The 25,714-nt window shown below is 47.1% G+C and overlaps 1 protein-coding gene across 1 annotated transcript; it reads left to right on the top strand.

Annotated features, from left to right (window-relative positions):
* Positions 1–5,466: 5,466 nt before the first annotated feature.
* g2e3 (G2/M-phase specific E3 ubiquitin protein ligase) lies at positions 5,467–22,699 on the top strand (the record flags this gene model as incomplete). Its single annotated transcript, XM_080012697.1, has 17 exons — positions 5,467–5,560; positions 12,936–13,033; positions 13,331–13,432; positions 13,509–13,633; positions 13,831–13,996; positions 14,541–14,647; positions 15,227–15,343; positions 16,107–16,231; positions 16,340–16,463; positions 16,786–16,878; positions 17,066–17,226; positions 17,610–17,769; positions 21,454–21,484; positions 21,591–21,763; positions 21,873–21,912; positions 22,014–22,185; positions 22,434–22,699. The coding sequence occupies 17 exons, from the start codon at positions 5,467–5,469 to the stop codon at positions 22,697–22,699; spliced, it is 2,154 nt and encodes a 717-aa protein (XP_079868823.1).
* Between the last annotated feature and the right edge of the window lie 3,015 nt (positions 22,700–25,714).

Raw genomic sequence — 25,714 nt, 5'->3', positions numbered from 1 at the left:
ATAATAATAAGAAGAAGAAGAAGAAGAAGAAGAAAATAATAATAAGCGCTTCAGGCTGGACCCCTGATAATAATAACAATATCACTGTTTTGTTTTAATTGTTTCCAAACTCTGTGATGTCCCTTCCTGTCAGCTGTACAGACGCAGCTGACTGAGCTGGTCCAGCGGAGAACAGGTTAGAATCCCTCCATGTGGTGTAGGTGGGGGGTGGGGGGGGGGGGTACAGGTGGGGTGGGTTTGGAGGTGGAGGTGGGCCAGTGGTGGAGGTGGGGTGGGGGTGAGGGCTGCTCTGCTGGATGTTGGACCTGAGGTCACTTCCTGTTTGGCTCTGCCTGCAGATCTGGAGCTCTCAGCTGGATCCTTCATCACTGTTCTGTCAGAGCTGCAGAGGGCAAGCACGGGTGAGATCACTTCCTGTCTCATTGGAGGACACTTCCTGTCTCATTAGAGGACACTTCCTGTCTCATTAGAGGAGACTTCCTGTCTTATTAGTGGTTACTTCCTGTCTTGGCATGGCTACTTCCTGTAAACAACGGCCTTCCCCCAGACCTGGCGGCTCGGCTGAACCGCACCGAGGACGTCCTGCAGCAGCTGAAGGTTCCAGCCCCAGGTTTGTAGCACAGTGAGGGTTCAACTCCCACATACGGCACTGCCTTGCTCAGAGGCTTCAGGTCAATGCTGTGGAGTACTCCCTTCTGATTGGTCAATAGAGGGAAGTTATTTATGAACAATAACGCTGTATTTTGACAAGGCCCCTCGTATGCTAATGCTAATGCTAATGCTATAAAGTTGCGTCATCTGGTGGTGCTGCGTAGGAGACTCAGTTTAACACTAATAACAGGAAGTATTTTATCATGTTGTAGTGCTAGTACTAATACTAGTTGTGTTCCAGACAGGGCAGGTTACGAGTAGGGCTAGTACTTATACTAGTTGTGTTCCAGACATGAGAAGGGTACTTGTGTTCCAGACAGGGGCAGGGTACTAGTAGTGTTAGTACTAATACTAGTTGTGTTTCAGACAGGAGCAGGGTACTAGTAGCGCTAGTACTAATACTAGTTGTGTTCCAGACAGGAGCAGGTTACTAGTAGCGCTAGTACTAATACTAGTTGTGTTCCAGACAGGGGCAGGGTACTAGTAGCGCTAGTACTAATACTAGCTGTATTCCAGACAGGAGCAGGGTACTAGTAGCGCTAGTACTAATACTAGCTGTATTCCAGACAGGAGCAGGGTACTAGTAGCGCTAGTACTAATACTAGCTGTATTCCAGACAGGAGCAGGGTACTAGTAGCGTTAGTACTAATACTAGCTGTATTCCAGACAGGAGCAGGGTACTAGTAGCGCTAGTACTAATACTAGCTGTATTCCAGACAGGAGCAGGGTACTAGTAGCGCTAGTACTAATACTAGCTGTATTCCAGACAGGAGCAGGGTACTAGTAGCGCTAGTACTAATACTAGCTGTATTCCAGACAGGAGCAGGGTACTAGTAGCGCTAGTACTAATACTAGCTGTATTCCAGACAGGAGCAGGGTACTAGTAGCGCTAGTACTAATACTAGCTGTATTCCAGACAGGAGCAGGGTACTAGTAGCGCTAGTACTAATACTAGCTGTATTCCAGACAGGAGCAGGGTACTAGTAGCGCTAGTACTAATACTAGCTGTATTCCAGACAGGAGCAGGGTACTAGTAGCGCTAGTACTAATACTAGCTGTATTCCAGACAGGAGCAGGGTACTAGTAGCGCTAGTACTAATACTAGCTGTATTCCAGACAGGAGCAGGGTACTAGTAGCGCTAGTACTAATACTAGCTGTATTCCAGACAGGAGCAGGGTCGCGTTCTGTGCTGGACTCAGTGACTCTGGACCCGTCGGTCCCTTCGACATCGAGACCAAACTGGTGTTTTCCAAAACCATCACCAACGTGGGCGTGTCCTATGACCCCACCACAGGTAGTACTGCGCCATCATAGTCGTATTTTATAGTACTATGTGCTCCCGGTGGGGTCCGGGTCCCGGTGTACTGTAGTAGTAGTAGTACTGTAGTACTATGAGTCCCTAGGTGTGTTCTAGGACCCAGTGAACTGTACTAGTAGTAGTACTATATTAATAGTAGTGCTGTAGTTGGAGTACTGTAGTAGTAGTAATACTATAGTACTATGTGTCCCCAGGTGTGTTCCGGGCCCTGGTGTACTGTAGTAGTAGTAGTAGTACTGTAGTAGTAGTAGTACTACAGTACTATGTGTCCCCAGGTGTGTTCCAGGTCCCGGTGCGAGGCTTGTACTGCTTCCACTTCACTGTGACTGACTACCTGAAGGGCTGCATCGGGCTGTCGTATTAGCAGTAGTACTGTAGTAGTAGTACTGTATAGTAGTAGTACTACAGTACTGTGTGTCCCCAGGTTTGTTCCAGGTCCCGGTGCGAGGCGTGTACTGCTTCCACTTCAGTGACTGACAACCTGAAGGGCTGCATGGGGCTGTCGTATTAGCAGTAGTACTGTAGTAGTAGTACTGTAGTAGTAGTAGTAGTTGTAGTAGTACTGTAGTAGTACTATAGTATTATGTGTCTCCAGGTGTGTTCCGGGCCCCGCTGCGGGGCGTGTACTGCTTCCACTTCACGGTGACTGACTACCTGAAGGGCTACATGGGGCTGTACCTGTACAGGAACAGCCGCAGGATCCTGTTCTCGCTGCAGCTCAACGCCCACGGTGGCTACGCTGCTGCCTCCGGTGGCGTGACGCTGGAACTGCAGGAGGGCGACGCCGTGCACCTCGGTCTGCCCGCCAGCTACCGTCTCTATGACGACAACAGGGAGTTCAGCGTCTTCTCCGGCTTCCTGCTCTTCACGCTGTGAGACGCTGCAACAAACCACCATGTCACTGTGCAGTGTCTTCAGTTTCCATGGAAACAATAAACACAGTACTAATTAGCATTAAATGGCTCCATCCTGATTGGACAATAGCGGCTAACATCAGTTTGTTCCCGATAACGGCCGTTGCCACGACAACCACTCCCCCTCCTGGTTCCACGTCCCTAGTATCAGCTAGTGGTACTGTAAAGTACAAAATAACGGAACAATCATGTTTGACATTAATAACAGGAAATGGTTTATTATTGTATCACATAACAGAACTTATTATATAATGAGACATACTGGTTATTACACTAGACATACTAGTTATTACACTAGACATACTAGTTATTACACTAGACATACTAGGTATAACACTAGATATATCAGGTATAACACTAGACATAGTAGTTATAAAATTAGTCATACTAGTTATAAACTGGACATACTAGTTATAACACTATACATACTAGTTATAACACTATAAATACTAGTTATTAAGCTAGTCATACTAGTTATAAACTACACATACTAGGTGTCACACTTTACATACTAGTTATTAAACTAGACATACTATTTATAACACTATGCATACTAGTCATAAAACTAGTCATACTACTTTAGAACACCGTACATACTAGTTATTAAACTAGACATAGTAATTATAACACTATACATACTGGTTATACAACTAGACATATTAGTTATAAACTAGACATACTAGTTATGGATCCTTCTCTTGTAAGTAGTGTGGGCCTTTATCTTTAAATAACCTCCTGGTCCCTGGGGCTTATTGCTCCATAATAATATAGAATCCATGTCACCTCATTAAACCAGAGTGACGTCCATGAGTCAGTGTCACTCAGGGTCTTCATCACACTGGAGTTGCTCAGTGCGGGTGGAGGTCCTGGTGGAGCTCAGTGGTGTGATCGGATTAAAGGTTTCACCTCCTTGTTTCATCTGTGGCCTCCCAAACCAAAGTCTTTTTAAATAAATATTTTGGCCAAATCCCCTGTTTACAATCTCCTCAGACGAAACCAGGAGGTGGAACGTTTAGGACCAGTTCATCCTTAACCAGGACATGTAGTGGTGATGCCGCGGGCAGAGGAGTGGAATATCTGCAGATCACACCACCAAGGAGCCCTCGGGGAGTACATGTTGTAGTACTTGTACTTGTGGCCCCAGGACGGAGCCCTGAGGGACACCACTATTTTCTAGTCCAGGGTCTGGACAGGGTTCTCTCTGAGGGGGCCCCTTTGGGTCCATGGGCTTGTTTTTCTTTTAGTGTGAATGGCTATTGAGATTTTGTCGGGAACAGCTGTTTATATATCGACTAAAAACTACGATGCAACAAAACCCTGAGATTACAGAGAGAACAAAATGCAGAGCGAGGCTGTTTTGGGGCCAAAACAGCCCCAAATTATTATTTTATTGGAAGTTTCATTTGATCAATGATGTGTTTTGATTTTAAAAGTTGGAATTGGACACTATATTAATAATAGTCTACTTTCACTTTCATATGAGTGCCACGGACTGTGGTGAAAAAGCCCGCTGCATGACAACTCTGTAAAAAAAATGCATCTATGTAGTATGTACTGTGTGTATGTATGTATGTTTGCATGCAATTGCAATTTCATGTCACATGTGACCCCCAGTGCCCGGATGCCACCCATATATAATCTCATGGGACCTGGGGCTCTGTTCCTTCAGATCTTATCGCAAAGCAGGAAGAAACGCAGTTTGAAAAATCATTTCTAGTTTCTGTGAGGAGCTTACAGTCTAAACGTAATAGTAAAAAAATAAAAGTGTGGGGTCTCGTCAGTGATACTTCGTCCCCCAGAGGCTGAGCCCTACAGTTTGACTGCAAGCATGGAAACTAGCAACACCATGGGGAACCGGCTTCGGTATGTTTGTGTACGGTTGAAGGGAGCGGACCCGCTCCGAATATCCTACACATCGCATCGGAGGAACAACGGAGCGGAGAGCTGAGCTTGGGAGGCTACACTATAGGTAGGTAAACTGCCATCTGTTGAAGTCTGTGTGTAGTTTGCTTACGCCAGTGGTTCTGCTCCAGGAGCCTCACAGCAAGGTAAGTTATTTTTAACGGCTCTGCCAGCATTAATGTTTTGCCTATGCCTATATCCCCCTTTTTCATTTATGTTAGCTCTGATAGCATCGGGTGCCCTCACCTAAGTGTGTCAACCAGCTGACAAGCAGCTAAAAGTGCCAGTTTGGGGTGCCCCCACTGTTTATTTAGGAGCACATTGCTGTCCGCTGCGTTAGCTCTGGTAGTATCAAGTGGCCCCACCGGATCATGTCAGCCAGTTAAATGGTCACAAAAGAAGCTGACATGAACAGTCATACTTGTTCCGGGTGCATGGCTCCTCTGCTGGCCACAGACCGACATGATCTCTGTCCTAGGTGTTTGGGGGTGGAGCAGGGCCTTGGCAAACATGTAGGATGCCAGCGCCTATGGGTTGGATCACATGCCGGCAGTAGAGCCCACCATAGTCTCTCTGATTGTCTCCCCTAGCGAGGCATTGAGGCCTAACGGCCGTTGCCTCGGGCTCAATGCCACATCACTGATGACCTTATTACAAGGTTATATGACACAGCTGCCCGCATGGGCCACATGGGCAACTCCCTGGCTCACCTCACACTTGCCTTGTCCCAGACGCTACAGATGTCAGGCGTGGACAACCCTGCACTGAGCCTCAGTAATACCTCACTGCAGGCCTTTGCATTCATGGAGAGAAAGCTTGGCAGGCTAATGTCTACGCTAACCCTGGTTGCCGCCAGGTCTGGCTCACTCAATCCCCTCTTTGTTAGGCTTGTAGGCCATCACTCCACACGCTCCTGGTGGTCCTGGACCAGCTGTTTGGCCAAGCAGGACAGCAGGCTCTGGAACATACAGTGCAGGCGAGCCAGATAGGATATCAGTTTGCAGGCTTGAGGTGAACTGAGGCCTTGCTATGCCCCGCTGCACCACTCCTTTTAGGCGCCTAGGGGCGACCGCCGACCATCGGAGGACTGTCACAGTACCACCTCCATTACTGGAGGGTTTATACATCAGACCTTTGGGTCAAGGAGACCATGTCCAACGTCAGCCCCCAGGCTTCAACGAGGTCAATAGGGCAACAGTCAGAAATCCCAGAAGCTTGTTAGCCCTCATCCAGGAGATTTCCGCCCTCCTGGGGAAGGGCGCCATTGAGGCTGTCAACACATACAGCTTGATTAATTTTATTCAGTTCATTTCCTAATCAGGAAGAAGGATGGTGGGTTTCACCTGATCCTCGATTTAGGAAGGCTCAACCAATTCTTGAAGGTGTTGCCATTTCACATACTATGTCAATGTACTGCGGGCTATCTCCCCAGGCGATTGGTTTACGACCATCGACCTGATATATGCTTACTTCCAGATTCCGATTGTAGCCCATCACAGGAAATTCCTACAATTTGCCTACAGAGGTTAGGCTTATCAGTTCCGAGTGCTTGTTTTTGGGTTGTCCTCAGCCCCGAGGGTCTTCACAAGATGTGTGGGAGCAGCCCTGTCGCCCATAGAGAGCCGTGGGGTAAGGGTTCTCCCCTACCTTGACAACTGGTTAATCTACGCCCGTCCTAGGGGTACGCAGTCCTAACACGTCACTTTTGCTCGCCCAAATGGCTGGTCTGGGCCTCACAGTCAACACAGAGAAGAGCTCATTTACACCCAGCCAGAGGGCCCTAATCATAGGCATCCTCCTGGACAGGTTATGACAGCCACACCATCTCAGCAGCGGGTAGAGGCCATACTCTGTCTCCTCCTCAACTTTCCGAGCGGCACTTCTCTGCCTTTCGGTCTCTTCTTGAGAATGATGGGCATGCTGGCAGCAGCAGCTGCATTGATACCATTGGGTCTCCTCTCACTGTGCCCATTCCAGATCTGGCTGAATGGCCTTCAGCTGGACCCAGGCGGCACAGGGCTTGAAGGGTGAAGGTGATGAAAGACTTTCTCTCAGCCTTCCAGCCGTGGAGGGGAAGGGCCTGTTTGTTGGCAGGTGTCATCTTGGACTTGATCCCTTCTCATTGGGAGGTGGTCATCACGGATGCGTCAAGGTCAGGCTGGGGAGCTGTCTGGCAGCACAGGACTGTTGGAGGTGTATGGGTCGGCCCTCAGAGGTCATAAGCACATAAATGTCCTCGAGCTACAGGCAGTTTTCTTGGCTCTCAAACGCTTCCTTCCATGTCTGGAGGGCAGGCATGTCTTAGTCAGTCCAGATAAACCACCAGGGAGATATGAGATCCGACTCCTCCCTTTGGGTTTCACAGCAGTTCCTGACGTTGCCCTTCCCTCGGGGCATGCCCGGTCGGACGGCTTACTCTATGCCTTCCCACAGACCTGGCTGATCCCTGCAACGTTATGCAGAGTGAGTCAGGTCAGCACAGAGTGCTAATAGTGGCCCTGAACTGGCCGGGAAGGCCATGGTCCCCGATACTTTACAGTCTCATCGAAGGGCAAGCCTGGCACCTTCCCAGGAGACTGGACCTCCTCCCCCAATTGGGAGGTCAGATCTGACACCCAAATCCAGGCCAGCTGCAATTGTGGGTTTGGCCCCTGAGGGGCCAGAACCACTGCTGAATGCCTGTGACCAGGCGGTAGTCCAAACCATCCTAAGCAAGCTAAAAGAGCACCATCAACCAGGTCACTCTATGCGTGCTGACGGAGGATATTTTAAGACTGGTGCGTCTGAGTCTGAAGATCCCTGTGCACTGTTTGGTGCCCATAATACTATGCTTCCTGCAGTCCCTGTGGGAGATAAGAGGTCACCATCCACCCCGAAAGGTCTATGCAGCGGCCATATCTCCTTGGCATGTTAAGGTGGACAACTGACCAGTAGGGTCACATGGGTTGGTCAAAAAGATTCCTTAAAGGAGCCTGATGCTTGCAGCCTATGAGAGCCGTGAGGTTGCCCTCATGGGACTTGTCCTTGGTGCTAGAGGCCATCTCGCGGCCTCCACTCCGCCACACCAAGGTGCAGAGTTAAAGTGGCTGTCAGCCAAGAACTGTCAGTGTACGCTGGAACTCAGACAGGTCAGGAGTTACCCTGCGGCCCAAGCCATCATTCCTCCCAAAAAGACTCTCTCCCTTTCACATAAACCAAGTCATTGAGATGGCAGCTTTCAACCCACCACAGGACAGAGGCTGGGATCTTTAAACGGTGGTTCTCCAACCAGGTTTAAGGGAAGGTAAAAAGAAGAAAAACTTTCAAGGTACGATGTGTACCTGAGAGTCTCTGCGATGTGGCTGCATCGCGGTTCGGAAAACGTGGTTTCAAAGAACAAAGAAAAGACAGGCGGCTTGCCATTGCGCCAGGAAGATGGAAGGGAAGTCCCTTCAGGTGACGGTCATTGTCTAGAGAGTGAGATCCTCGGGAACAAAAGCACTAACGAGTGGTTGTGTTCCAGGGTTTTTATGTCCTCCGAGGGGGCAGAACCGGAAGTGACCTCCTTCAATGGCCATTGGTTGATGGGTTCATGAGAGGTTTTCCATTGGTTGGGGAATTCTCGTGAGGCTCTCTGTTCACTGTGGAGGCGAGATTCCTCTTCGTTGTGAGGCATTCAAAACCCTATTCTATAATCTGAATCTTACAATCCGACTCTTTCAATTCTTAATCTCCGTATTAGGTTTGTGTTTGTGAAATACATCTTGAAATTTCAACACTTAGAATCAATCAGCCAAACCTGGGACTTTGAAAATGTTTGAGACTTTGAGACAATTTTCCACAACAGATATTTATGACAGAAGGCAACTTCTCAAGATTCAGGAATAGTGTCTCATTAGACCAGACTACTAACAACCTGACTGGGACGAGAAATACATGGTTCTGCCAAGTCATCAGTCAAGTGGAGGTGGTGACTGTTCATGATGGAGCAGTGAACCCTACCTGGAGTAATACTCCTAAGGATACAGAGAATGGATAAGATTCATTTCCCAGTCTTCAATGGACGGTTGAGGAAGACTACGGTGGGTGAACACCAAACCCTGCCCCCACTCTACAGTGAGTAAATCTACATTTCCCCACTGTAGAGCCTACAGCTGCATTGAACCTAAATAGTATGGAAGTGGTGTCCTTTATCGGTTATAGATATGGCCTCTGTACATCCAATAGATCGCAGTGTCAAAAGAGTTCCAGTTTGTATTCACAAAGACATGTATCAAAAGAGTTCCAGCCTGTACTCACTATATTCTAAGAATTGTAAACACACCTGCCATAATATATTTATATTTTGTCATCTTTTTCTGTTTATACAAAGATGGTTTTGCTTATTTTTATCCATCATAAAAGTACTGAGTACAGACAGTTTTTTCTGATAATCAAACCACGATTAAGAATATTTTTGCATAAAATGTAACGCATGTAAGCAAAGAAGCCCCTGAAGACTTGCTTCAGGAGATATGTACTCAATTGCTTTGCAGGAATTTTATGTTTGGGGCTTTGTAGCCCCAAAAGGGGAGAATTATTTAATGGGAAAGTTACAGAATGTGCTTAGCACAACACATTGTTTTGGCAACTGAAATAATGGATTGAGTGTAGCTTTCTTGCTCAATGCCACTCCCAAGAAATAAGTCAGTCTGGTAGACAGTACTATTTAAACAGATGAATTGTTGGAATACACTGCTAAGAACACACTCCACGACCAGATACTATAAAGGGTTTTGTATATGTGTATTAAGCCAGTCTTGTCCTCTGCAGAGACAAACTAAGATCTTTTTGTCATAAATTATCTTAAATTAAAGGACATCTTCACCAAGGTGATTTTTTCCACCACAAGAGAACTCTTCCTGGGGTTCCCGCCAGCTTCTCTGGGGTCGTTTGCGTCACCGCACTGGACGCCTTGTGGTGCCTATCTCCACACCTCCAGATTCGGGGATCTGAAACCGACTCCCTTTCGATCGGCCAGGGGTGATGGAGGCCATTGCCTCGCGCTTTGGACCGATGCTCGCCAATCTCTCAGGACCGACTGACCCATGTTCAACTGCTGTTCATATGGAACCCTTCTCCACTTCGGCCTTCAAAGCTCTCATTTGAATATTTGCTACTACCACCAAGATCTGCACCCGCGGCGGCTCCACCTGTGCCTGCGTCCTAGGCTTCCGTGCTCACCGCGGTGGCCCTCCTACTCGGCGGCATAGCCCCCGTGGCTTCCTCGCCGTTGACGGCTGGGTATGGGTCCGACGCTCCACCGCTATCCATTTTCAGGGCTAGTTAATTCGGCAGGTGAGTTGTTACACGCTCCTTAGCGGATTCCGACTTGCATGGCCACCGTCCTGCTGTCTATATCAAACAATACCTTTTCTGGTGTCTGATGAGGGTCGGCATCGGGCGCCTTAACCCGGGCGTTCGGTTCTTCCCGCAGCACAAGTTCTGCTTACCAAAAGTGGGCCACCGGGCGTCTCGCATTTCACGCCCTGCTCCAAGCCAGCGAGCAGAGCTTCTTACCCATTTAAAGTTTGAGAATAGGTTGAGTTGGTTTCTGCCCCAAGGCCTCTAGTCATTCGCTTTACCAGATAAAACCACGAGTGTCAAGCGCCAGCTATCCTGGGTTGAACTTCGGAGGGAACCAGCTACTAGATGCAGCTGCCTGTCAGGACCGGGCCTCCGGGCTACAGGCCTCCATCAGAGTTTCCTCTGGCTTCGCCCTGCCCAGGCATAATTCATCATCTTTCAGGTACTATCGCACATGCTCGAGCCCCCCCACCCCCATGGGAACGAGCAAAGGCTTTTTACATTTAAATATTTACATTTACATATACAGATTAAAAAAATACATTTACATTTGATATTTACATTTTGACATTTACAATTTTAAATGCAGAACCACACAAAGATAAATACATCTCTCCATTCACAAACAAATGGCTTGTGGTGTGTAAAATATTTTACATATGGTGATGGTATGGTGAATGGATCATCATCATCATCATTTACAAGTGATAAAATATATTTGATTTGCTTTCATGTTCTCTAACTTTAAAACACGTGCACACGTTAATGAACTATTTGTAAACGTGTCTCCGCCTTTTAAAGTTGTAGGTGATAAAAAACAATGAAAACATATTTAATTACATACAAATGATGGAACATTTAAAGTTATTTATTAGTGGATTTTGACACGGTGTGACAGAATTCTTGCAGAAGTGCAACGAGTCGGTGTTCAAAATTTTAATACGCAGCTCTGACGTCATTAATTTCGACATTATTTAGACATTTATACATTATAAATGTACAATGTCTAAATAAATGACGTCAGAGCCGAGTCGACGCCCGCTCCCAACCGGTTTTCCAGGGCCTTTACTTTGAAATCCCGACTCTGGGCTCCACCGGAAGCAGACGGATGGAGTTTCCGGTCTGTTATTTTGAAAAGAGGGAAATTTAAACTGGGAGAAAGCGTCAAACTGCAGATAAAAGGTGAATTAAAGTTTTATCCCCGAGTTCCTTGTTCACTTCCACTTTATTGTCAGAATTATTTCTTTTTATTATAACATTGAATTAGAGCTTGATTTGAAATAAAACTATGAACTTCGCGGCTAACGAAAGCTAGCTGATGTTCATGTTATGAAGAATCCTTTAAAAGTGGAATGAACTGTGTCATTTGTATTCGATATTAAAGATGAATTAACAGATTTATTATCGCTTTATGTAAATGTGGAGCATGAGCTCACATATTAATATTAAAACTATAAAAAAAACTGTGCTTTTTGGTGTGAGTCGTCAAATTAACCCTTTAAATCCAACATGAATAATCAAACATTGTCTCGTGTTTACTCGCTGCCCCACAAAGAATTCCTCCTTGGTGGATGATTTACAAGTAAACAATACATTTTGAATGCGGTTTTAAAGTTAATATTGTTTAATGGGGTTTCATAAAGTTCATATTGTTTTGGTTTTTTTTGCAAACCGTCATCACCTAAAGATTTAAAACGGTGTGAGAGACCACAGGGAGTTGGATTAGTTTTTACAATGGAATGGCCACATTCTATTTAATAAAGATGGATGGACAGAAAGCTAGATAGACGGATAGACGGATGGCTAGATAGACAGACACATACGTAGACAGATAGACAGACAGCTAGACAGACAGACGGCTATATAGAAAGACAGACAGGCAGATACATAGACAGACAGCTAGTTAGACAGACAGACAGGCAGATAGACGGAGAGCTAGACAGACAGATACTTTATTCATCCTCGCAGGGAGATTGTATTGCCTCATCGGCTCACACCAGAACAGTAGCAAAATACAAAAAATATTTTAAAAAGAAAATATCCAATAAACATAACAGATAACTGTATGCAATATAAATAAGGCAATAGACACTGAACTTAATGCTAAATACCAAGTAAAAAAATAAAAAGGGATGTTCAAAATAGAAAATCGAGTCCTTTACAATAACATATTAAATAAAGAGTAAGGCGGGAAGATGAACGTTCACCTGACATGAAATTTAATATATAGTATAATAGAATATAATATAGTATATATCATATAATATAGCACAATATAATGTAATATAATATATATAATATAACATAATATAATGTAATGTAATATATATAATATAATATAATGTAATATATATCATCTTGTATAATAACCTAAAACTGGAAACAAAATATTGAAGTAATCCTCGACAGCAAAATATGACACAGTGAAACATACACTTCAGTTTGAACAAATTCACATTCTGCTGCTTGTGCAAATGTATTTACTTATCTATTTTTAAGTTTCTAAGGTATTTCTGCTGAACGTGGTGATGGATGTGAAGGTGGATGAGGGAGTGAAAGGAATGGAATAATATGGGATGTGCGGTTGGTCTGTTTTTATCATGGTGTCTTTCCTTTTGTGTTGTTTAAAATGTGTTTAGTTTAGTGTCAATAAGCGTGTGTGTTCAGTGAAGTCCCACCCCAAGATGAACCGGAGGTCGAGGGTACACAGGAAACACAGTGTACCCCCCAGGACTGTGAGTGACGTCCAACTTCTGTAGTTGACTCCCTGTGTTTAACATAACTCTGATAGAGTGTATGTGTGTGTGTGTGTGTGTGTGTTTAGGCTGTGCACTCTGCAGAAGCAGTGATGACGACCCAGACCAGTTTGGGGAAAAAGTCACTCTCAAAAAAGAGAGGCTCACTGTGCACTATTTATGTCTGGTAAGTGTGTGTGTGTGTGTGTGTGTGTGTGTGTGTGTGTGTGTGTGTGAGGCTAAAACAGTATTTAATCAATGTAATTGACGGAAACATGAAAACATGATTGTTTCGAGGTGACGTGGCAATAGCCGTCATCTGTTCATAATATGTAATATGTATAAACCTATATCTGTACCAAATCTGATTTTTATCACAAAAAGCACAATTATTTGGATAATTCCACTTAACTGTCCTGTTGCCATGGAAACCATGCAGCTGACTGTGTGAACCAGGGATCAGGGTGTTTCTGATGTGTTCCAGCTGACGTCCAGTGGAATCTACCAAAGAGGGGCGGAGCACGAGGGCATCTGCGGCTTCCTGCTGGAGGACATCCGCCAGGAGGTCCGACGTGCCGCCCGCCTGGTGAGACACCTGTCTGTCTGTCTCTTTGTCTGTGTGTCTGTCTGTCTCACTCTCCGTCTCCCTCCCTGTCTCGCAGACCTGTGTGGTGTGTAACCACAAGGGGGCGTCGGTGGGCTGCTTTGTCAGAAGCTGCAGGAAGAAGGTCCACTTCCCTTGTGGCATGAAACAGAACTTCATCTTCCAGTTCAGCGGCCTCTTCCCGTCAGTCTCACACACACACACACACACACACACACACACACACACACACACACACACACACACAGAAGAGTGGAAATCTAGACTTGTCCTGATAAGGCTTTATTGAATGTGCAAGAAAGTATTTTTAAAATAGATATTCTATTCTTCTGTCTGTTTGCCTGCCTGCCTGTCTGCCTGCCTGCCTGTCTGTCTCTCAGGTCGTTCTGCCCGGACCATAGCCCCTCTCAGAGTGTCAGTGTCTCTGAGTTGAGTCTCCCTCAGTCCTGCTCCGTGTGCCTGGACTCCATAGAGCCCCTGCTCTCCTTCTCCATCCTCAAGTGTCCGTCCTGCCACACCAGCTGGTTCCACCGAGACTGTGTGCAGGTACTGCCCGTCTATCTGACATCAGTCATACAATCCATCTGTCCCTCTGTGAAATCAATCCCAATGTTCTTTATTGACATGAAAACAACTCTTACATTACAAGACATTTATTACTTATCTTTGGAATAGCTTCCCTAGACACATGAGATCTGCCAGTACCGTAGAAAAGTCAAGTCTCTGTTAAAAACACGCTTTTATTCATTGGCATTTTTTTTATTATTGCTTTGTTTTATTTTTTAAATTTTTATTCTTATTTCTCTTACTTTTGTAAATAGTTTGTTTATCTTCATTTTACGTGTATGGTTTTGTTCTTTTTTATTTTTATTTGCTATATAATCTTTAAATTTCAGCTATCCAATACAACTGTTTCACTGCATTCCTATGGTGCTTCTGTATTGTTGATGTATGTCATATTTCAAGCCTGTTCAGCACTTTGGTCAACGGTGGTTGTCTTAATGTGCCATATAAATAAACTTTTATTTGATTACACATAACATATAATGAAGTAAAAGCAGTATCAACAATGTGATAACCCCCTCCCCAGCATCAGGCGCACAGTGCAGGTCTGTATTTCTTCAGATGCACTCTGTGCAACAACAAGGACATGTTCCAGGAGGAGATGCTGCGCATGGGAATCTACATCCCTGAGAGGTGAGATGCTCCGCCTGCACGCACCTGGGTCCTTGTGCACGCTCCTGGGTCATCGTGCACGCGCCTGGGTCCTCATGCACGCTGATACTAGGGCCGAATCACCGATACCGATACGGGGGGGTCGTTTAGTGATGGGAATTCCAGCTCTTTTACGTGAGTCAGATCATTTGGCGCAGCTCAGCAATAAGAGCCAACTCTTTCAGCTCTTCATTCAGTACCACTTCTGTCTTTTATATTTCAGACAAATCTAACAATGATTTGACCCTTCGATTGGTATGTGTGCACATGTCACTTAAATTATTCAATGGCATTATACTAAACCTTATAATTTACATAATACCTACACAGACACATATTTCAATTGAATTAGTGTGACATAATATGAAACTCCTCTTCACAACACCAACAGTGACGGGCGCCGAGCCGATGCAAGTAACAAAATATATACGTAGAATAAAAAAAATAATGCAGCAGCACATGCACCCACGGCGACCAACACACACACACACACACATGCTTTAAATGCAGCTCCTCAGCGTTTCTCTCACACGGACCCTGTTCTCACTGCTCCGCCTGCAGAGATGCATCATGGGAATTGGAGGCCAACGCGTTTGAGGAGCTGCTGCATGTTTACCAGAGCTGCGACGCTGCGACCTGCATCTGCAAGAACGGACGCACACACTCCGCCAAGACTGGGTAGGGTGTGGCTGTGGGTGTGGCTGTGGGGCACAAAGTGACTGTGGGAATATTGTCTGCACAGTCTCATAGACAAACCAAAATCTGCATTGTGTGTGTGTAGGTAGATAGATGGATGGATGGATGGATGGATGGATGGATGGATACTTTATTAATCTCTGGAGGGAAATTGCGATGTTCCAGCAGCTCACATCAAATCAATAGGCAGCAATCACAACAACCATAGAATGAAATATAAAAGTCAATATATGAAAAAGAAAGCTGCAATGTATGGAACAAAAGTATAATATACAGTACATTTACATTTACATTTACATTTAGTCATTTATCAGACGCTTTTATCCAAAGCGACTTACAATTGTTCAAACACCGACGGACGCAGCCATTAGGAGCAATTAGGGGTTAAGTGTCTTGCTCAAGGACACTACAGCATGCTAGCAGGAGGAGCCTAGGATCCAACCAGCAACCTTTAGATCACTAGACCACCAGCTCTACCTCCTGAGCTACCATCCCCTCAGTACAGTAAAATATACAATGAAAAGACACCGGTAACTGTACACAATAAAAATAAAAAATAACAATAAAATCGAAATATAAAAATATGGACGTTCTGGGAAGTGAGGACATTTTGGCCGTTCTCTTCTTCTGCTCTTTTTTTTTTTACTCATTACATCTGTCTCATAACTCCTAACGTGTGTGTGTGTGTGTGTGTGTGTGTGTGTGTGTGTGTGTGTGTGTGTGTGTGTGCGTGTGCGCACTTCAGCTGGTTCGAGGTTCTGCGCTGCAGGCTCTGTGGTTCCACCGGAACCCACAGGAAGTGTTCTGGTGTCGGTCTGGACACGACGGACTGGGCGTGTCCGGACTGCGCACAGGCCGTGGACGGTAAAGGTCAGTGAGTTAAAATATTTACAACAAACCAGTCTGCACCCTGGTTCAGTTTGTTTCAAATTTGTTTTAAACAAAATTTTTGAACTCAGTGAACTTCCTGTCGTTCAGCCTCCCTTGTGGCCCGCTCCAGTACTCCCCCCCAGCAGGGGGGAGACAGGAAGGGAGGCGAGAGGCGGAGTCTCCTCTCCAAGCGAAGCCTCTCCTCCTCCTACTCCCCCATCGGCTGCAAACGGTACAGTGGCGTTCTCTCCATCCACCCTCCTCTCCTCCCCGTCCACTTCCTCTCCTCTCTGTCCAGCCTCCTCTCCTCCAGGGGGCGCTGCTCTTTCCTTTCTGAGTCTGGACAACAATCAATATCTGCTCAATCATTAATCCCCCCCCAGATCTTCTCCTCCTGGGGACTCATCAGAGGATCTCCTCCAGTCTTTGGCCCTGCAGCTCGTCGCCCCCTCCCCCCCCACCTCCTCTCCTTACTCCTCTGCTGCTCCTCCTCCCCTGCTCTCTCCCTCCTCCTCCTCCTCCTCCTCCTCCTCCTCCTCCTACTCCCCCTGCAGCCTGGTGGAGCTGAGCGGGGGGGAGGCTCTGTCGGCCGGCCTAGCCCTGGTGAGGAGGGCGGACTTCAACCCCGCACACACCCTGTGTGTCAGGTCAGTGTGTGTGTGTGTGTGTGTGTGTGTGTGTGTGTGTGTGTCTGTGAGAGATCAGTGCTCAGTGCTGAAACCAAAGGATCAATAAATCCGTTACTGTTAATAATAAAACTCATCAGAACTGAAGCTAAACTGTTGAGGTGTGAGTGATCAGATCTCTCTGTGTGTGTGTGTGTGTGTGAACCAGGTTCCTGGACCAGAGGAAGAACTTGTTCCACAGCAGTCCTGGGGGCGGAGGGGAGGAGGCCTCTCGGCGTCACTTCCTGAAGCTGCTGCTGCAGCAGGTTCAGAGCAGCTCCGTGTTCGAGGGTCCGAGAGGCAACAAGAACCTGGCGCTGGATGCCCATGGTACAGCACGTTGGGATACACAGGCTCAATACAAGATCAACAGAGTATCAATACATTATCAATACATTATCAGCACAATATCAACACAGATTACCAGTACATTATCAGCACCATTTCAGTACATAATCAGTAAATTATAAAGACAGTTTCAATACATTATCAACATCGTATAAGTACATTATGAACACAGTATTAGTACACCATCAGCACAATATCAATACATTTTCAACTCAGTTTCAACACATTACCATACAGTATCAATACATTATCAGTCCATTGTCAACACAGTTTCAATACATTATCAATACATTATTAACAGAGTATCAATACTTTATCAACACATTATCAAGACCATATTAATACCTTACCTTATCTCCCCTCAGCGCTGCAGGAGGACCTGTACTTCGATGTGGGCGTGCTCCTGGCGCTTTCCCTCGTGCACGGTGGTCCTCCTCTGCTCTTCTTTTCGCCTGCTCTGTTCCAGGTTCTGTTCAACTTCCCCCGAGACGCCGCGCTCACGCCAGGTCACATGACCCCCGACACGCCACTCACACACACACTGCACACGGTGAGACACACACACTGCGCGGTGAGACACACACACACTGCACACGGTCAGACACACACACACACTGCACACGGTCAGACACACACACACACTGCACACGGTCAGACACACACACACTGCACACGGTGAGACACACACACACTGCACGCGGTGAGACACACACACACTGCACACGGTGAGAAACACACACACACACTGCACACGGTGAGACGCACACACACTGCACACGGTGAGACACACACACACACTGCACACGGTGAGACACACACACACACACTGCAGGCGGTGAGACACACACACACTGCACGCGGTGAGACACACACACACTGCACACGGTGAGACACACACACACACTGCACACGGTGAGACACACACACTGCACACGGTGAGACACACACACACTGCACGCGGTGAGACACACACACTGCACGCGGTGAGACACACACACACACACTGCACACGGTGAGACACACACACACACACCACACGCGGTGAGACACACACACACTGCACACGGTGAGACACACACACTGCACACGGTGAGACACACACACACACTGCACACGGTGAGACACACACACACTGCACACGGTGAGACACACACACACTGCACACGGTGAGACACACACACACACACTGCACACGGTGTGAGACACACACACACACACACCGCACGCGGTGAGACACACACACACTGCACACGGTGAGACACACACACTGCACACGATGAGACACACACACACACACTGCACACGGTGAGACACACACACACACACACCGCACGCGGTGAGACACACACACACTGCACACGGTGAGACACACACACTGCACACGGTGAGACACACACACACACTGCACACGGTGAGACACACACACACTGCACACGGTGAGACACACACACTGCACACGGTGAGACACACACACACTGCACACGGTGAGACACACACACACTGCACACGGTGAGACACACACACACACACACTGCACACGGTGAGACACACACACACTGCACACGGTGAGACACACACACACTGCACACGGTGAGACACACACACACACACTGCACACGGTGAGACACACACACTGCACACGGTGAGACACACACACACACTGCACACGGTGAGACACACACACACTGCACACGGTGAGACACACACACTGCACACGGTGAGACACACACACACTGCACACGGTGAGACACACACACACACTGCACACGGTGAGACACACACACACTGCACACGGTGAGACACACACACTGCACACGGTGAGACACACACACACACTGCACACGGTGAGACACACACACACTGCACACGGTGAGACACACACACAGACTGCACACGGTGAGACACACACACACGGTGAGACACACACTGCACACGGTGAGACACACACACACACTGCACACGGTGAGACACACACACACACACACACACTGCACACGGTGAGACACACACACACACTGCACACGGTGAGACACACACACACTGCACACGGTGAGACACACACACAAACACACACAAACACAGTGAGATGCACACACTGCACACGGTGAGACACACACTGCACACGGTGAGACACACACTGCACACGGTGAGACACACACACACACGGTGAGACACACACACACACTGCACACGGTGAGACACACACACACACACACTGCACACGGTGAGACACACACACACTGCACACGGTGAGACACACACACAAACACACACTGCACACAGTGAGATGCACAAACTGCACACGGTGAGACACACACTGCACACGGTGAGACACACACACACTGCACACGGTCAGACACACACACACTGCACACGGTGAGACACACACACACTGCACACGGTGAGACGCACACACACTGCACGCGGTGAGACACACTGCACGCGGTGAGACACACACACACTGCACACGGTGAGACACACACACTGCACACGGTGAGACACACACACACACTGCACACGGTGAGACACACACACTGCACACGGTGAGACACACACTGCACACGGTGAGACACACACACTGCACACGGTGAGACACACACACACACACTGCACACAGTGAGATGCACACACTGCACACGGTGAGACACACTGCACACAGTGAGACACACACACTGCACACGGTGAGACACACACTGCACATGGTGAGACACACACTGCACACAGTGAGACACACTGCACACGGTGAGAGAGACACACACACACACTGCACACGGTGAGACACACACACACACACTGCACACGGTGAGACACACACACACTGCACACGGTGAGACACACACACAAACACACACTGCACACAGTGAGATGCACAAACTGCACACGGTGAGACACACACTGCACACGGTGAGACACACACACACTGCACACGGTCAGACACACACACACTGCACACGGTGAGACACACACACACTTCACACGGTGAGACGCACACACACTGCACGCGGTGAGACACACTGCACACACACACACTGCACACGGTGAGACACACACACTGCACACGGTGAGACACACACACACACTGCACACGGTGAGACACACACACTGCACACGGTGAGACACACACTGCACACGGTGAGACACACACACTGCACACGGTGAGACACACACACACACACTGCACACAGTGAGATGCACACACTGCACACGGTGAGACACACTGCACACAGTGAGACACACACACTGCACACGGTGAGACACACACTGCACATGGTGAGACACACACTGCACACAGTGAGACACACTGCACACGGTGAGAGAGACACACACACACACACTGCACACGGTGAGACACACACACTCCACACAGTGTGACACACACACACACACACACACACACTGCACACAGTGAGACACACACACACTTGTACATGTTGAGACAAACTGCACACAGTGAGACAGACTGCACACGGTGAGGCACACACTGCACGCAGTGAGACACACACACTGCACACAGTGAGACACACACTGCACACAGTGAGACATATGCACACTGCACACGGTGAGACACACACACTGCACATTGTGAGACACACACACACACACTGCACACAGTGAGACACACACTGCACACAGTAAGACATATGCACACTGCACACGTTTAGACGCACACACTGCACATTGTGAGACACACACAAACTGCACACAGTGACACACTGCACACAGTGAGACACACTGCACACAGTGAGACATATGCACACTGCACATGGTGACACACACACACGGCACACACACAGCACACAGTGACACACTGCACACAGTGACACACACACACATGACACATGGTGAGACACACTGCACACTCTTGTTTTTGCTCAGATTTTAATTTGTATTTATCTTCTTGACTTTTTATGGCTTAAAAGTGTCTGGAACACGACAACCGGAGTACACACAGAAATGGTTGAGGTCTCGGAAACCGGGACGTTTCAGACATCTTGTGGTTCAAGTTTGATCAATAGCGATTCAGGGTGCTTGTTCGCATTCAGAGAGTTGTGCTGGCTAGACCTGGTTGCTTCGTGTAGTGTTTATGCTTGTTCGCGTCATTGCGAACAAGCACCCTGAATCGCTATTGATCAAACTTGAACCACAAGATGTCTGAAACGTCCCGGATGTAAACTTGTAACTCGATGTAACTCGTGCTGCGTTTCACAGAACCCCGAAGAACCGTCGATACGAAATGATGGTTTGTTTTACGGAAACCCGGAAAACTGTAATACGTACCAAAGACGACCCAACTGGACCCTGTGCGTTGCTGCCTGCAGCTGTATTTATTATTGTTATTTCTTTAGATCTCTGAGGCTAAGTCATTGGAGGACCTGAAGGAGGCCACGGCAGCCAGCTGGCAGTATCTGAAACTGGCCGGCTGCAACCAACCAATCAGCAGCCTGGACCAGAAGGGGGCGCTAGTGGACCATCTGGTCAGCTTCACCCTGATCACCAGGATGCAGCTCCCCCTGCAGAGGTAGGAACCGTCTTAAACTGTTTAAAACTGTTAAAAACAGGTCCTGGTTCAGGGATGTTTACCTGTGCTTTGTTTCAACTTTCTAACCCGTTCCCGTGTCTGTCCTCAGGCTGCGTGAGGGTCTGAGGACGCTCGGTGTGTTCAACCAGGTGAGACTTTTATTACTTATCTGCAATAAAAAACATATTTGTGTAATGTCATAAAGGGATCAGTGTGTATTAACGAAGCGATGACTCGTCACTCTGGCCAGGTGCAGCTCTTCCCCGCTCTGTTCTCCAGAACCTTCTGCGGGCCCCCAGAGCTGCTGTCAGGGCAGGTGGTGGCGCAGCTCCTGTCCGTCAATCTGTCCCCGCAGGACGGACGCCGGGTCGCCGAGCTTCCCGTCCTCTGCTTTTGGAGGAACTTCCTGTCGGACTGCGAAGGTGAGACGCTGCTGCGGGTTCCAATCCTGCTCTGGTGTCCAGGCAGAGGGACGGCCGTTGGATAGTAGTAATAATAATAATTATAATAATAATAATAATATACTTCCTCCTCTCTTCCTCCTCCTCCTCTTCGCCCCCTCTCCCTTTCTCTTCCTCCCCTGCTCCTCCTCTCTTCCTCCCTCCCCTCCTCCTCTCTTCCTCCCTCCCCTATTCCTCCCCCTCTTCCTCTCCTCCTCCCCCTCCTCCAGTTGGGAGGAGCGCTGTCTCCCTCCAAGATCTCCTGCGTTTCGCTACAGGAGCCGAGGAGGTCCCGGCGGCAGGTTTCCAGCCGCCGCCCTTACTCTCCTTCCTGCATCCCCCCGGCGGAGGGGAGGAGGAGGGGAGGGAAGGCGTGTTCCCTCAGAGCCTACCGAGCAGCAACCAGCTGGCGCTGCCGGTCACCTCCTGCTACGCTGCCTTCAAGAGCTGCATGGAGACGGTGGTCAGCCTCCACACACACCTCCTGGAGGGGTGAGGGAGGCAGGGGTGCATACCAGATGGGCGGAGAGACAGGTAGATTGATAGACAGATAGGTACAGTGGGGCAAAAAAGTATTTAGTCAGCCACCAATGGTGCAAGTTCTCCCACTTAAAAAGATGAGAGAGGCCTGTTATTTTCATCATAGGTATACCTCAACTATGAGAGACAAATGAGAAAAAAAATCCAGAAAATCACATTGTCAGATTTTTAAAGAATTTATTTGCAAATTATGATGGAAAATAAGTATTTGGTCAATAACAAAAGTTCATCTCAATACTTTGTTATATACCCTTTGTTTGCAATGACAGAGGTCAAACGTTTTCTGTAAATCTTCACAAGGATTTCACACACTGTTGCTGGTATTTTGGCCCATTCCTCCATGCAGATCTCCTCTAGAGCAGTGATGTTTGGGGGCTGTCGCTAGGCAACACGGACTTTCAACTCCCTCCAAATATTTTCTATGGGGTTGAGATCTGGAGACTGGCTAGGCCACTCCAGGACCTTGAAATGCTTCTTACGAAGCCACTCCTTCGTTGCCCGGGCGGTGTGTTTGGGATCATTGTCATGCTGAAAGACCCAGCCACGTTTCATCTTCAATGCCCTTGCTGATGGAAGGAGGTTTTCACTCAAAATCTCACGATACATGGCCCCATTCATTCTTTCCTTTACACGGATCAGTCGTCCTGGTCCCTTTGCAGAAAAACAGCCCCAAAGCATGATGTTTCCACCCCCATGCTTCACAGTAGGTATGGTGTTCTTTGGATGCAACTCAGCTTTCTTTCTCCTCCAAACACGACAAGTTGAGTTTTTACCAAAAAGTTCTATTTTGGTTTCATCTGACCATATGACATTCTCCCAATCCTCTTCTGGATCATCAAATGCTCTCTAGCAAACTTCAGACGGGCCTGGACATGTACTGGCTTAAGCAGGGGGACACGTCTGGCACTGCAGGATTTGAGTCCCTGGCGGCGTAGTGTGTTACTGATGGTAGCCTTTGTTACTTTGGTCCCAACTCTCTGCAGGTCATTCACTAGGTCCCCCCGTGTGGTTCTGGGATGTTTGTTCACCGTTCTTGTGATCATTTTGACCCCACGGGGTGAGATCTTGCGTGGAGCCCCAGATTGAGGGAGATTATCAGTGGTCTTGTATGTCTTCCATTTTCTAATAATTGCTCCCACAGTTGATTTCTTCACAACAAGCTGCTTAGCTATTGCAGATTCAGTCTTCCCAGCCTGGTGCAGGTCTACAATTTTGTTTCTGGTGTCCTTTGACAGCTCTTTGGTCTTGGCCATAGTGGAGTTTGGAGTGTGACTGTTTGAGGTTGTGGACAGGTGTCTTTTATACTGATAACGAGTTCAAACAGAGTGGAGGACAGAAGAGCCTCTTAAAGAAAAAGTTACAGGTCTGTGAAAGCCAGAAATATTGCTTGTTTGTAGGTGACCAAATACTTATTTTACCGAGGAATTTACCAATTAATTAATTAAAAATCCTACAATGTGATTTCCTGGATTCTTTCCCTCCATTCTGTCTCTCATAGTCGAAGTGTAGCTATGATGAAAATTACAGGCCTCTCTCATCTTTTTAAGTGGGAGAACTTGCACAATTGGTGGCTGACTAAATACTTTTTTGCCCCACTGTAGATAGACAGACAGGTAGGCAGATAGATAGACAGACAGGTAGATAGATGTAGACAGATGGGTTGATGGTCGTTGGGTCATATTGAACTTTCAGACTTGGATTTGAACAGTGTGTGTGTGATGGTTGAAACAGTGATCCCTGGGAAGCTGTGGCCTTTATCTCTTGTTCATTCATGCTTGTGTGTCCAGCTTTACCACATAAAGCAACAACCGCTGACCATCAAGATTCAAGCTCCAAGGTTCAAGAGGTTTAATCGTCACATACATATACATACGTTCATACATATATGCAGTGAAGTGTCTTTGCAACGCACCCGCAGATTATGCACAATAAGTTCTAAACCGAACATAATAGCTAACCTGTTTCCTACCTAGCAACTAACTGAAACTAACTGATTCCTAAAACGTAATGCAGTTTGTGAATAGAATAATATAAATAAAATAAAAATAGAATAAGACTCAAAGAGATAATAGGGAGTGGGGGCCTGTTCTGCTCTGCTCTGCCATCTGGGCTTTAGGTTGTTTTGGTTTTGGGGAGTGCAATGTATCACCTGTTTTGTTGTATTGTTGCATTTTAAACGGGGGTTCAGAAGCAGGGCCTTGGATTCATTGTTTGTTTCATGCGTGATTGTTGAACAAGGACCGTGAGGCACCCTTTCTCAGAGGGACAGGGAGGGCAGTGATAGGAACTGGGAGCGTTGTTTGTTTGTTTGTTTGTTTGTTTGTTTGTATGGTTGTATAAATAGTCATTTGTTGCAAGTCTGCTTTAAGTTTTGCTGTTTGGTGTCTAACACAGAGTGATTTACATGATATTATTATATTGTTTTGAGGTAAATAGGCTTTTCAGCTGATTGTTACAAGACCTTTTTATAATTGTATTTTTTATTTTATTTTATTTTTTATTTTTTTAATATTTCTGAACTGTGTCCTGGTCCCTGGTTTCCATGGTGCCTGGACGCTGTATCCACTCCATCATAGGGAGAAGCTGTGTCCTTCCATCCCTTCTCTCTCTCGCTCTCTCTGATTGTTTTTACTGATTCTTATTGTACATATTTCATCTTTTCTGTTTTTTACTGTCTTGGCGTCTGTCCTGTTTTACCGCAGGAAAAATGGTCTCAGGAGTCACGGCTCCATGATTTCAAAATGTAAATTTTTTTAATTTACTTTCTCTTTATTATAAATGATTGAACTGGATTGTGCTGGTGTCATTTCTTGTGTGTGTGTGCGTGCATGCGTTCCTCAGTGATCGCAGTGATTTATCCTTAACCTCTTTTTAAATGTATTTATTTTTTTATTAGCCAGCCTTTAACCACCTGCCACTGCCGGTCACCTCCTGCTGTGCTGCCTTCAAGAGACGGTGGTCAGCCTCCACA

Source organism: Zeus faber (assembly GCF_960531495.2).
Source record: "Zeus faber genome assembly, chromosome: 13".
Taxonomy (NCBI): Eukaryota; Metazoa; Chordata; class Actinopteri; order Zeiformes; family Zeidae; genus Zeus; species Zeus faber.
The sequence above is the reverse complement of the archived record's forward strand: the minus strand, read 5'-3'. Positions and strand labels throughout refer to the sequence as shown.